This window comes from Ctenocephalides felis, unplaced genomic scaffold (assembly GCF_003426905.1).
Source record: "Ctenocephalides felis isolate EL2017-DRISC unplaced genomic scaffold, ASM342690v1 CF-g0.4_SCAFFOLD_03570, whole genome shotgun sequence".
Classification (NCBI taxonomy): domain Eukaryota; kingdom Metazoa; phylum Arthropoda; class Insecta; order Siphonaptera; family Pulicidae; genus Ctenocephalides; species Ctenocephalides felis.
The window spans coordinates 26,191,285-26,206,403 of NW_020539724.1; the positions used below are offsets into that span (position 1 = coordinate 26,191,285).

General features: G+C 33.8%; 1 protein-coding gene across 1 annotated transcript; it reads right to left on the bottom strand.

Annotated features, from left to right (window-relative positions):
* Positions 1-748: 748 nt before the first annotated feature.
* Positions 749-14,842, bottom strand: LOC113383680. The gene is made up of 7 exons (XM_026621930.1): positions 14,788-14,842; positions 13,695-13,850; positions 11,443-11,680; positions 2,919-3,078; positions 2,522-2,638; positions 1,422-1,646; positions 749-860 (listed from the first exon to the last, which is right to left on the bottom strand). Exons 1-7 carry the CDS (start codon positions 14,830-14,832, stop codon positions 749-751), a joined length of 1,053 nt encoding a protein of 350 aa, XP_026477715.1. The 5' UTR covers positions 14,833-14,842.
* Positions 14,843-15,119: the final 277 nt, after the last annotated feature.

Sequence of the window (15,119 nt, forward strand, 5' to 3'; positions counted from 1 at the left end):
CACCATACTTGCCCTATTACAGAGATTGTAAAAAAAATTTATCATACAGAGATGTGACAACTGTTTGGGTTGCCATCTGTAATAAAAAACAAACGTAGTTTGTAAGATATTAATCACAACAGCTCATAGAACCCATAAGTTCAATTGTTAATAAATACATCATATAACAATTTTGAATAATGCTTATTAGTAATATGGTGATGCACACATTTCTTGGTGTCAACCCTAGACAATATTAGAATACCCCGTGTCAACCATTATACACATTTATATAATGATAAATTACAAATTATATATTTATAATAGCATTGAAAATATTTATAATACTTGAAATATTTGAGAGCGAATGACGAATCATTGGCAAAATTTCAAATTCCTCAAAAATCAAGTTTACAAAAATAAACTTATTTAAAATTGTTAATTTTTTGGTGGAAGTTCCAGCAATTTGTCTTAAGGCACCACTAAATATATTCAATATGCCCAACTAAATACATTTAATTTTGAAACTATTGATATCAATTGTTAGTTAGGGCATGGACAGCAAATAAATAATGAATAATTAAAATATTTAATAATAATTATTTATTAGTTCAATAATAAATTAATATTAATGTACAAGTATTTAGATAATTTAATATTAAATATCATTACAACAAACAGTTCATAAATTTTTTTACATTTATTTTAATATTATATATATAAAATTTAAATTGTCAATAGTGTTTACCTTACCTTGCCATCTTTTATTTTAATTCTTATTTATCTGATACTGATTGCACTGGTACCTATTACAACTGTTGTTTTTGATGTTATCGAAAAGTTCTTTTAGACCCAACATCTCTAAAGTCTGTACAGGAGTACTAAAAAAATTATAGTATTTATACTCATATATAAGTATGCAAATCTAAAATACGTGCATTATGTGTTATCCATTACAACTTGTTCTTACTAATTGATCAGTAAGAACAAGTTGTAACGGATAATTTGAAATGAATTCAAATTTATTTGAATTTAATGGTTTTTTGAAGTCATATTTCAATACTAAAATTTGACAATCTAATATTTGCATTATACCATTCAAAGAGGTTCCCAAACTTTTTTCGTTAAAGATATTAATGTGGTGTATTGTGATCCACTACCATTATTAACTTAATAGATCATGCTATTCTATTGTCTCATAAGGAATTTTTAAAGAACACCCTCTTATTAGTATCACAAATCTTAAGAAAAATACACACAGAAATAATTAAAAAATAAGAATCAGAATAAAACAATGCTCACAGAACACATAAATAACCTCCAATTTCCTTTGTCGACTCTCTCTCTCTCTCTCTCTCTCTCTATATATATATATATATATATAGTTTTCACAATAGTCTGCAATTATTCATAATATATAAAGCTCTTAAATTTCTTTTTACCTTTTCACAGCCCTGAGCAATTGTCTGTAAATTATTTTTTGGCCGTCATCAAATTTGGTATCAGAATCGCTTGTGGCCAAGATACAGAGCTCATACAACTCGCACGCAGATTTATTTTTGAAAGATTTTGTAAAATCTTTTTCGAAATTTTCATTTTTGAAACTATTGACGAACTGTTCAATATATCTGTATCGCAGTGGCATCATTGTGGGCATTATAGTAGGTCTGCAAAAACATATTTATACTAAACACAAATCCAATAAATCTTTATTTTCGAATTTCTCTGCATTTGTTACTAATTGTGATTGAAAAAACAGCGATATAAACAATACAATTACTTGAGATTAAAAATTCGTTGTTCAAGCTGAGAAATAGTTGGTATATAAATTTATTACAATACTAACATAATTAATATTCTGCAAAATTTATGGTAATATTATAATTGGTTTTTTGAGGATCATATTTCGTAAAATAGTGATGAGCATCTTTACAATAGTACAATTTTTAATACAACAATTTTTTTAATTTAGTATCTGGTTATATACATAATAAATTCATATTAAGGCAAAGACGGCCAAGTAGTAACACTGATACTGTAACAGGCTTATTTGACTAAAATCTCAAGCATTAAATATTTCTCTTTGACTCAGATACTAATGTTCGTAGACGATTTTCAGAACACGGATCGACCGCTCTGTTTGAAAAACAGTTAATTCGTATTGTTGAGGAAACCTACTTATTAGTTTTTGGTAAAAATATGCCCTTCAGTTTCGGAGATACGAAATAAATAATTACATAGAGAATCTATGGTTTCATGTGGCGTATTAAATATTATCTAGTCTATGAAATTATTTGTTAAAAGAAGATTTTAATTGTTGCTTTCAATTGTCCAAATATTTTGATTATATTAATAAATTCTCAAACATTTTTCTCTACAAATTAACTTTTTTCAGAATTATAACAATTGAAAAATTTTAACTATTCATGGATTGTTAAAATTCTCTTAAAACACAAAGATTAAAATTTTACTTACATCATATGTTTTTTCGTAAACACTGAAATAAACAAATTTCCATGTTAAATATAAAATCTAATGTTACCTCATATTAGTCGAATTTGAGTCAACCCGTAGTACGTTTGGTTTCAGCGCTGAAATTAATATTCCTATGGGCACTAAAGCCGTTAAAATATGACTAATATCTTTCCATATTGCAGCCCTGTAAAAAAATATTACAATATATATTGTGGATTTTTTATTTTGGTTATTCGTGCGTATTGCAATTCTGCATCATTTCAATAAATTTTACTGAAGAAACAATAGCTAGAAAAGGTTTCCAGCCAGATGATGTTTAATATAGTTTTTCCTTCAATATCAATAACATTGTACTAAATAAAGTAGTTATTTTCGAAAGTCTTCAAAATTTTCGCGGTTTTCTCATGTCGATATATATATATATATATATATATATATATATATCACTTTAGTTAATCACTTACTTGTGTTTTTCTTTTATATCAATGTCCCCATGCTTAAATGGCTCCTGAATATGCGATGTATGTGCCTTATGGAAATAGTTTTTACTATTGTCAACTGATGGCTTACTGTCATAATACGATGAGAATATAGGATAGTTGTTGTGATTCGGCTTATTTACTTCTGAAAAATAACATAGATATTTAAAATACAACTATAACGTAGATTAGTTATAACATTCTTCTTTCCATTTTTCAAGCATTTTTTTTCTTTGCTCGTTTTGAAATACAAAATAAACAAAAAATGATGTTTTGTAACTTTCTGTATTTTTAACTTCCCATAGAGTAGTAGAGTTACACCGTTCAAAGGTTTCTGAACATTTTCACATACCTCAGAAAAATTTGACGTGTGTATGCGTATGTGTTGTATGTGTGTTTTTGGTTTTATATTGCAAAGGCAATGCGTTTACATATTCAATAGACGCAAGTTGTCTGGATATGTCGGACTCAACATTGTTAATATATGCCTTGTAACCCCACGGAAACCGCCGTTAACCATTACTTCGTGGAGGGAAGATCTAGCAATTGCTTTTTCTTCTGATACCTAAGATGTCATACATCTTTCACTCGCTATTTTACTACTAGTACTACTGGCGCTCCAGGCTACTTCTGATGTAAGCATTGCTTCCATTAATGTTTCTGATCGAATTGGTCCATTCGTGGTCCATCTACCCTTTTCGGCGACATCCCACTGTAGTTATGCTGTTTCAACGTTTTTTGGTTTGATCCTCAGCGCTTAGTGCCAATGACCTGCAATGATAAAGGTTTCGTTTTTCCTCAGCTAGGACTCTAAGAGACAAAGTCCCAGCAATGACACACACCGCTTTCTAAGATATTGTGCGGAAGCCGCATATCACTCGTAAGGCACTCAGACGGCATACAAGACCAACTTTTCTCCATGCTTCTTAGAACTCTAGTGCGTCTTCCCAAATTGGTACTCCATAGTGAGCACCGAGGCAACCACTGATGAAAGTATAAGTTTTCTGCTCTGATTTGGTGCACCGCTATAAGGCATCAATCGTGCAAGGAACTCACTACTGATGCTTTGTCACTTACTTGTAGTACTAGCTCTTTAAAATTTAGATGTGCGTCAAGCATCACTCCCAAGTATCCATTATAAGGTTGTGATATGATTTCTTGTTCACCGACTTTCAACTTTATAGTCTCTATGATTTTTCTGCTGGTGTTGAGTACTGCTTCCGTCTTCTGTTTAGCTAGTTGAAATTTAACAGTAACCATCCAGCGATTTACTTGCCACTACTCTACACATGAAACCTAGTAGGTTGAAGAGCTTGCATAATGCAGTCTCAGTTTTCGCAGTTGAAAGCGTTTCTGACATCTAGTGTGGCCTATGTGTTGCGTGTGTGCGTATGTGTTGTGTGCATGTGTTTTTTTTTGTATAGCGAAGGAAATGCCTTTTTGCATCCCAGACTGGTCTTTTGTCTGGGTATGTCGGACTCAATACCGCTCTGGTATAATACCGACTGAAAGCTCCGTTTTGTCCTTGCCTCTGGTCCCCACGGAAACCGCCGTTAGGCATTGCTTCATGGGGAAAGGATCTAGAATGTTTTAATTTTTAACTTGATTTTGAACTGAATCTTTTTTTAACTTTGCGTAGGGTAAGTTATTGTAATCGCCCACAAATAAAAATTGAAATTTTTTACATTTCTTCACGTTTTGAAGGTTTCTGAACATTTTGGCATACTTTAGAAAAAAAAATGATGTGAGTGTGCCTGTATGTATGTATGGATACAATTTTTCGTTCACGTTTCCAAGCGCGCGGATCAACCGATTTGAATGGTTTAAATAGCATTCGATTCTTATTGATAGGAAGATGTGCTGATTAGTTTATGGAAAAGGCAGGTCCAGCCATTTCGGAGATACGAAGCAAAGAGTGCAGAAAATAAAAATCGAGTTTTCGATAGAATATAGCATCCGATTTCATACTATTATGTCAGAGATAGGAACAATGTTTACAGTATAATAAAGGAGCTAATCAGGTCGATTGACACAGCATATAGCCTGGCTAAAAAAAAGTACGGCAGCCCCCAAAGCTGTCGCAATCACAGTGCAAATAACACAGACCTAGCCCGGGATGACTATTCTGTAACTCAGACACCAATCCCGAAGTCCCAGGCTGAAGATAACCACTGGACGGAAGTGGCTCGACGAAAATCGAAGAAGAAAGGGGCGCGGGATCCAGGAACAATCACGAAGAAAACTGAGAAACCGGAAACCGGTAAAGCCGAATCTAATGACAGTAGTAAGCACACAAACAGCCATTGTAAGACTGCCCGGAGGAAACGTAGAACCATGTTCTGGTTCAACCAGCTGAAGGACGAACTACGCTGATCTTCTTATGGAGTTCAAGGTAAACCTCAACGGACATAAAATGGACATAAAGTTTATCAAACAGACAAGATGTGGAGGAGTATTACTTGAAATGAGTCCGAAGTCCAAAGACAGTGCAGCCTTTGCAGTCGCGATAAGGGCAGCAACTGAAAACATAGAAACAATGAAAACACCGATACCACTGTCGATGATAGAGCATATTGACCTTGATGGAGTCTATACCGAAAATGATGTTCGAAAAGTACTCAACCGGGACTTCACGACAAAACTGGAAATTAGACGAATGAACCTGACCAAAGTCACATCAAGAACACAACGAGCGGTCTTTTGTGAGATAGACGAGGCCAGAGCAATCAAGGCTCTAAATAAGGCTCACATAAAAATTGAGTGAATTAACTGTCGCCCAGTTGTCTAAGTGGCCCACTGTTTTAGATGCTTTGTTTTTGGACATAAACCGCATAAATGTGCGAGACCAGACAGAAACAAGTGTTGCTACAAATGTGACGGGAGTAATCATGAGTCAACGTATTTACAACATTTTACAAGGTTACTTGAATAACTTTCAACTGCGTCAACGTATCTTTGAAGACAAGATCGACATCTGTCTCCTATGTAAACAATATCTGAATATCCAGAATAAAACATAGTTTGTTGATAAATCTGGCTCGGCAGCAATCTGAAACATAAATTTGAAGGATATCACTGTCAATAACAACGAAAGCGGAGTGGGCTTCGTCAGGATTAAGACCCATACGACCTACTATGTGAGCGTCTACCTTTTACCCAATAAAGGGATTAGCGTGTTTCACCAGAAAATGGCAAACATAGAGGACACTATCGACAGGTTTGACGGAGAAGTCATCGTAGCTGGTGATTTCAACGCGAAGTGAAACATTACAATCCTAAAAGAAATGGCGACAATCCAAGGAGGCAAAATGGAAAATAAAAAGGAAACCATTACAGTCAGGGAGACGGGCAGATGAACGGATTTCGGACATTAAGATAGGCTTGCATAGCACACCAACGTGTAAATACTATTCAAACAAAATCGACGACGCTGAACACACGTTCTTTGAGTGTGCTCGGTGGAAGGACTATCGGAGCAACACCGAGGACTTTATAGGCACCAGGTTAATCCCCTCAAGCCTTGTGATCTACAAGATGAAACAAGAAGAAAACTTATCAGATGTAGCAGCTTATGCACAGCACTTTTTAAGAGATAAAATCAGTGAATGAAACCAGTAGCCGGGAATAAGTTTATAATAAGCACGAACTGGGTGATGTAATGCTAACGCTGTTCCAATCCAGTCCTCTCTGTACCATCTTCGGGGAGAGGGTAAAAAAGTAATTTTTAGTGAGAAAAATCTCCACACCACCGTCCATTGTTATCTACTGTAGGATGATGAACTTCAGAGTATCAACGATGGTGGTGTCTTATAAAAATTTTTTTTCGCACTTCTATAAAAGAATAAGAATAAAAACTAGCTGTAAGTGGAATTCTGTCTTAAGGCAATTAAGGCATCGTGCCTTAAGGCAAATTGCTGGAACTTCCCGTACCAAACATTATTTTTTTAAAAACAATTAACATTTTTGAAAAAAATTTACTTTGAAAAAATTAGATTTTTGAAAAACTATAAATTTGACAAAAAATTACTTTTTTTGAAAAAAAAAATTTTTTTTTTGAGAACAAAATTTTTTTGAAAAGAAAAATGTTTTCTTCATTTTGACATATTTTGGAAATTCTGAACTTTTTTTCAAAGCAATCGTACTGCTTTATCTGCATAGAGACGAAATGTCAAAGCGCGCAAGTGCCGCGCTGCCGACTAACGGATAAGCATTGGTACGGAACCCATAGAAATATAAAAAAAATTATATTTATTGTTAAAATCTTTATAAAATATCTGATAATTTGATGTGCATATGTCTAACGATCATTTTTGACCGCCAAATGGCATTTTTTTTACTTTTATCATTAGATCTCCGAAACCGCTAGACCTGCCTTCATGAAAATTTGATCAATTCTTAATCTTGTCAATACAAGTAAAATGTTTTTTTGAATTATTCAAATCGGATGCTCCGTTCTCTTAAAAACGTTTTTGGCACTTTTTGCCCCGTATCTTCGGAACCTGCCTTTGCCAAAAACTAGTCAGCACGTCTCCTTATCAATACGAATCGAATGTTTTTTGAATTATTTAAATCGGTTGATCCGTGTTCCCGAAATCGTCGACAAAAATTTGTATCCGCACATACATACACACACGTACATACAGACACACACACACACACACATACATCCATTTTTTCTAAGGTATGCCAAAATGTTCAGAAACCTTTGAAACGTAAAGATATATAAAAATTTTCATTTTCGATTTTTTTGCGATTACTATAACTTGCCCTACGGGAAGTTAAAAACAGACATATTTCATTTTTTCTAAATTATGCCAAAATATTCAGAAGATCCTGAAACATAAAGATTCATATAAAATTTCATTTTAGTTTTTTGCGATTACTATAACTTTCTCTACTCGAAGTTAAAAATAGGAAAAACCATTCAGGAACGTTGAATGTAGCACAATATGGCAAGTGCGATTCGCTTATTAACAGTATGTCAATTTTATGCTCAGTAAGAAAGTGAGTAATTTCGCGTCTGTGTTGGCAGATGCCATTGGCATTCCAAATAGCAATTTTTAATAAATTATCCATTATTTTAGTTTACTTACTACAAGCGATAGCATATCCACAATCATTGTATTTTGTTGCATTATTTGTTTCATTACGTAATTTAGGTCGTTGATTACAGATGTGATTACGGAAACTTCTTGATTTACATGATTTTGTGTTTTTAGAACTTGTGAGTAGCTCAAATGATCTGATGTTTTATTGGTGTAGGAAATTCGTTTATGGTTTTTAGTAACGTTTGGCAGCGAAGGATTCTGTTGTTGGGAAGTCGAATTGGTTGAGTTTTTGTTGTATTTCGGAAAAAACGGGCAACCCTTATAGCTGGCGGAATGTTCGCCGTCGCAAAGGAAGCAGCAGGCTGGAGTGTTCTTTGGTTTTTCACACGCAGAAGTAGGATGAGCATCACCACATTTTAAACATGCATGCAGAGCTGACATCTATGGCTCTGGATAACGTCCTTAATTCGTCCTTTAACGGCTTTTTTATGATGCGTTGTTTCAAATTTGTAATGTTTTCACTGTATGTCCGTATTTCTCAATGGCTCACACACACGCATACACACACATACTTTAACCTTACAAACAACTAACTGCTTGGCCATGGGAAACGGACAGTACCACCAAAGCTGCTATTTGGTCCTGTGGCAAATTTTGTTTCCAGAATGTTGTTAACAATAGTAACGCTGGATTTGTAGCAGCATCATTAGATGGCATACATTTATACAGCAGTTACGCTCCACCTAGTCTTTCTTCGCCAGATTTTGTTGATTTTTTAGATCGTCTTGTAGAGGATGCAAAACGACGCCACCCCGTAGCGATATCCGGTGACTTTAACGCATGGGCGATAGACTGGGAAAGTAGGAAGACTAATGCAAGAGCACATTTAAAAGCCTTTAATGCACTTGATGTTGTTTTACTAAATAGCGGTGATGAGCGAACCTTTGTCAAGGGCAGTGCAAGCTAAATAATAGATCTTACTTTTGTTAGCAATAGCCTCGTCAGAGGAAATTGCAATTGGGGGTATTAGATATCTATACTGCTAGTGACCACAATGAAATCACCTGGGAAATACCAACGAATAAAAACATTAGAAGACATGTGAAGATATCTAAAGCCATTGGGTGGAAAATAAAATCATTTTATAAAAGCGCCATGAGAGTTGCCTTAAATTGCAAACCTATAATTTCAGAATGCGCATATGAGCATACTTGAGAGCTGATGAAGAAAATAACCGAAGCCTGTGATATCAGTATGACTCGTAAGCATGGCATAAATCAAAGATAATCTGTGCACTGGTGGGCTAAAGAAATCAGCTGTTTTCGTAAAGAGTGTATAAAGAAAAGAAGAATCTCTCAGCGGGGATATAGTCTCATAAATTCTGCACAACTGGTATTGGAATATAAACAGGCACGTCGGCAACTAAATAAGCTATCAAAGATAGTAAAGTTAGGGAAAGAACTTTTGGATGAAGTCGAGGAAAACCCATGGAAAAGGCCTTATAAGATTGTAATGTCTCGCCTCAAAAGCCAGCCAATACCTTCACCAGCTTGCCCACGACTATTGAATAAAATAGTAACTACTTTTTTCCACGACAACCTAATTTAAACTACCAGGTAACACATGTAGAACTGAATAATATTCCACCTATAACACTGCAAGAACTGATGGAAGCTTGTCATCGGGTTGGAAATAGTGAGGCACCGTACCATACATGTCTGAAAGATGAGGTTTTTTAACGAAAATGGAAACAGCAAAGATTAGTGCTTCTTTCCAAAGGAAAAAAACCACCAGATAAACCATAGATAAACAAGTAAAACAAGATAAACCATCAGCTTACCGTCCGATATGCATGCTGGATACAGCGGGTAAAATTTTTGAAAGAATAATTCACCAAAGAATAGATACAGTAGTTGACCCAATCCTAGCTGACAATCAGTACGGTTTTCGCAAAGGGCGATCAACTATTGATGCTATAAACTCGGTAGTTAATACCGCCAAGGAAGCAATTGCTGGAACCCGATGAAAGGGGGGTGCGAAGAAGTACTGTCTTGTAGCTACTTTGGATATAAAAAATGCTTTCAATTCTGCAAACTCGGATTGCATTATGAATGCACTCCGTAACAAGAACGTGCCAGTATACCTCTGAAATATAGTCGCAAGCTACTTTACAGACAGAATTCCAATGTACGATTCACGCGATGGTACAGAAGAATATAATACAACAGGAGGTGTGCCGCAGGGCTCTGTTCTAGGCCTCACATCTGTTACTTTGGCGTAATGCTTGATGCTCGTTTGAATTTTAATCAACAGGTGGAACACGTTAGTGCTAAGGCGTCAATAGTTAGGACGACTGATGCCTAATTGCAGAGGCCCTAAACAAACCAGAAGGATATTACTATCGTCAGTGGTTACTTCGGTGCAGACATATGGTATCTACACATGGGTTGATGCTCACAAAACTCAAAAATCAAGGAGAATGGCAGGACCTATATATCGTCTGAGTGCTTTAAGAATTGCTTGCGCATTTCGCACAATATCGGAGGAAGCAGTGTGCGTTATTTCAGGAACTCTACCTCTCTTAGTCTTAGCACAGGAAAGACGGACAATTTACCATAGAAGACATCAACAATTGAGTCCTGAAAAGTTGAGATTAGAAAAACGGCAGAACAGCATTGACCAATGGCAGCAACTGTGGGATGTCGCAGTGAAGAACAGATGAACGCATCGTCTCATTCCAAGTATCAAAGTTTGGCTAAGTCGCAAGCATGAAGAAGTAAATTATTACACTAAGCAAATGCTATCTAGTCACGGCTGTTTTCGAGCCTACCTACACCGCTTCAAACACGATAGCTCGCCGGATTGCCCATATTGTTTGGGCGAAATCGAAGATGCTAAGCATGTTTTCTTCGTGTGCCCGCGATTTGGTGCTCTACGGGACGACGTGGAAGAGACATTGAGGCGAATAAGCTCTGAGAAGTGATGCTGATAAACTATACAAAAAAAAAGCACACACATACTTTTTCCAAATTTGGTCTCATTCGATTCAGAATGGCTTAAAACGTCGCAAAAACAAAATTAGCAAATCGAATTTTTTGATGAAAACAAACTTCTTCGGAAAGTTAACAATACGCATAAACACTAGATGTGAAAAATAATTAAATAAAATGTACAACTGATATAATTTATAACCGAGTTATAGTCATTTTTTTAAATGACTTGTATTTGGTTTATTCATGCCCAAATATCACTGGCTTAAAAACATCAGTTGACAGTTGGAAGTAGATATCATATTTGGATCAAACACGTAATACTTAGATATGAACAAATTATATCATATATAGATCAAACACGTAATACATAGATATATTTATCAGATTTGAATGCTATTGAACTTATTTAAAAATATATATATATATATTATTGTTTCTTCAGTAAAATACTAATTATTAACAGCTTACCAGTTATGTATACTTCTTCCCCTTGTTGATGAGTCAAACTGTCCAAATATTTATGATAATCTTCCAATTTTTTCAAGTTTTCTTCATTGTTGTTATTAAAGGCAATATCATGCTGCTGATAGAGTTCTGCAGTAAAATGTTTGTAGTCTCCTAATCCACCACCTTTCTTATCTATGTTAGGGCTGTGGAATAATTCTCTTGTAGGAAGAATGAATGGATAAGGGGGTTCATTCTTTACCTAAAGTAAAAAAAAAACAAATGATTGCAATGCAACAAAATATTTTGGCATGGAGAATTATTTGTCTATATAAATAATATTTTGCTGTGATTGATATTGAGGTATTTCAAATGTGTAACTAGACTCTAATATACTGTATATTTAACAAAAATTAGATATGCTCCGTAAAATTCCAATATGTTCAAAATAAAATTAATTTTTCTAAAATTGTATAAGTTATATATTACTTTATTATTTAATAGATTTTAAATAAAACTAGCTGTAAGTGGAATTCTGTCTTGAGGCAATTATGGCATCGTGCCTTAAGACAAATTGCTGGAACTTCCCGTACCGTAACGAAATGTTCGAGGAATACTGAATGTTTTCAAATAGATTATTATAAATATTGTAACATTGTCTAATATTTATAAGAATTATATAAACTGAATTGCAAAGTTGAAATTATTTGTAAAGTATATTAGAACTATAGTCAGAATTAAAAATAAAATCTGAATTATTTTCGATATACAAAAAACTAAAAAAAAAAAAAAAAGTTGGAACAAAAATTTTTCTTCTAAAATCAATTATTTTGTTAAGACAAGCAGAAAGTTATTTGAATCATCTAAATCGGACGCTTAGTTCTCTCAAAAACTGCCATTTTTTACATATTTATCTCCGTATTTTCGAAACGGCTGGACCTGCCTTTGCCAAAAACGAATCAGCTCTTTTCCCTATCAATAGGAATCGAATGTTTTTTGAACAATTCAAATCGGTTGATCCGTGCGCCCGAAAACGTGGACAAACGAATGCGGACATACAAAACACACACACACATCCATTTTTTTTTGTGGTTTACCAAAATGTTCAGAAACCTTCAAAACGTCGAGAAATGCAAAAATTTTCATTTTAGATTTTCGGCCCATTAATATAACCACCCTACGGGAAGTTAATTATCGGTAATGAATAATCACAAAAACAATACAATAATTATCGAAATAAATTATTCATCAATCAGAATGGGCCTTAAAACAACATCTTTTCTTCTGTTACTTAGTTTTCTGGCCTTTTTATGTTTTTATTCCCTGTATATTGTAGCAGCTCGGTATTGTCTTAAAAGAAAGCATAAAATAAAAATAAAAAAGAATGAGAATGAAGAATTGGTCATGAAGGCAGGTCTGGCGGTTTCGGAGATCTAATAAAAAAAGTAAAAAAAAGCCATTTAGCGGTCAAAAATGATCATTAGAAATATGCACATCAAATTATCAGATATTTTATAGAGATTTTAACAATAAGTATAAATTTTGTTTACATTCCTATGGGTTCCGTACCAATGTTTATCCGTTAGACGGCGACGCGGCGCTTACGCGCTTTGACATTTCGTCTCCATGCAGTTGAAGCAGTACGATTGCTTTGAAAAAAAGTTCAGAATTTCCAATCAGGTCAGAATAAAGACAACATTTTTTTTTCAATAAAAACATTTTTTTTAAAAAAAATCTAATTTTCTGCCTAGTTAATAGTTTCTCAAAAGTCTATTTTTTTGAGTAATTTTTTTTCAAAAATGTTAATCGTTTTTAAAAAAAATAATAATTTTTGGTACGGGAAGTTTCAGCAATTTGCCTTAAGACACGATGCCTTGATTGCCTTAAGACAGAATTCCACTTACAGCTAGTTTGCAAATGCGTTTAGACTGTGACTATACGGGTGCACTTTTTCAATTATGTGTAAATTAATTAGGCAACTATTTTTTTGAAATTGAATTCGAAATGAAATGACGATTGTTAATGTTCTGGGGATAAACTGATTAATTATTTACATTTGATTTGCTTAGATATAACAAGATAGCAAAAATAATGAAAGTTATAGTATTTGAAATAATATGTTTGAAAACGTTTAAAATTTCTCGAATATTTCTTTACGATACGGGAAGTTCCAGTAGTTTGCCTTAAGGCACGATGCCATACACCACTAGTTGCATTTATTATTTATTTTTCATGAATCATGCATTGTTCTGAGTAAGATGTCAAACTAATATTACCTCATACACTGTGGTAGGACTAGGAATTCTAGAATTCTTGATGTTATTTCTGTCATTGTTATCATATTTGGAATAATTTATCGATCGTTTTGGAAAGTTATCCCGTATCCATTTTTCCATCATTTTTTCTTTATTTTTCAACAGAACTTCCTTTTCCTAGAAATTAGGAGTTTACATTACATAAGTATATTTGAACCAACAATATAGATCAGTATATGATAAAGATTTTTACATGTAATTATTAGAAATAGTAATAGTATTTTGCTTATAATATATTTATATTTATTATTAGCATAGTTTTTTAAGTAAAACTTCTTTAGGCGCAATTACGGTGTAAATCCGTACAAATGCAACGGAAGTGGGTTACGGCAGATAAGATAAGATAAGAGTCGAGCGCCGATGATTCGTCATTCGCTCTCGATGATATCATTTCTATACGGGTCGATTGTGATTAGTCGTCGCGTATGTGAATAGAGATCTGTCGTTGTATGCGTACCGGCATCAACGTTGTATGCGTACCAATATCAAAAGGAAATCGGCATAGATAAATAAACATTTTAAAGTTACATCGTAGTACAAATCTTGATTTAATGAAAAATGTCTGAAACAGAAGAATATTTTATCCTGTCCGCCGTAAATAATGATAATGAAAATAATAAAACAAATGCAGCATTTGCGCCGCGTATTAAACTTAAGTTTATTTAAAAAATTTCTATATTATTTGTAGTTTCTATAAATCTTTGAAGTTACTGAAATGGAAAATATTTTTTAGACACAACAGATATTACAGCTGTTCAAGAAATGAGATTATATCGCCAGCGAAAAAGTAAAAAAATATAATCAGTCAATGAATGTAAGTTAATTTTAATTACATAATTAGATAATTGTTATATTTATTTTTACTTAAATGCCATCTTGTACACTAGCAAATAAGTTTTACATCAATCGTGTGAACCTTACGCGCACTCTTTTTTTAATTAGCGCATAAAATAGCAAATATAAATAAAAAATTAAATATTTCTGTACTAAGCCGTATTTCAGTTCAATTTCGTTTCGAAGTTTTGTTCAAAATATTTTTAATGTTTGATATTACCTGTAATTTAATAGCTTTCTGCAGCAGAGCATATTCCAAATTCATTTCCTCGCCTTGTTCTTCTTCCTTAATTTTATACCCTCTTTTTTCATTGTCTTGAAAAATTACTCGACTGTGCGTGAATTCATCATCAAATTTAGTATTTGAAGAATTCAGACTGAATGCTTGGTTTATTTCACTACTTTTAGAAATAGTTGTGTCATTTGAGGCGCCGTTAGTGGCGCTGGGAAATTTAGGTTCGGGATAATGCGGAAAATTGTGAAAATATCGCGTAAAACCTGAAAATGTTAAAATGTAAGGCTGATTTCAAATACCCATTAAGGCCATAAATT

What these genes read in the sequence shown, in the direction of transcription:
- LOC113383680 (XM_026621930.1), bottom strand. Translation starts at nt 14,832, where the DNA reads ATGAATTTGGAATATGCTCTGCTGCAGAAAGCTATTAAATTACAG. An exon ending in GATATAAAAGAAAAACACAA is followed by an intron (nt 2,639 to 2,918) that starts GTAAGTGATTAA and finishes ATTTTTTTACAG; the next exon opens with GGCTGCAATATGGAAAGATA. An exon ending in TCAAATTCGACTAATATGAG is followed by an intron (nt 1,647 to 2,521) that starts GTAACATTAGAT and finishes ATGTTTTTGCAG; the next exon opens with ACCTACTATAATGCCCACAA.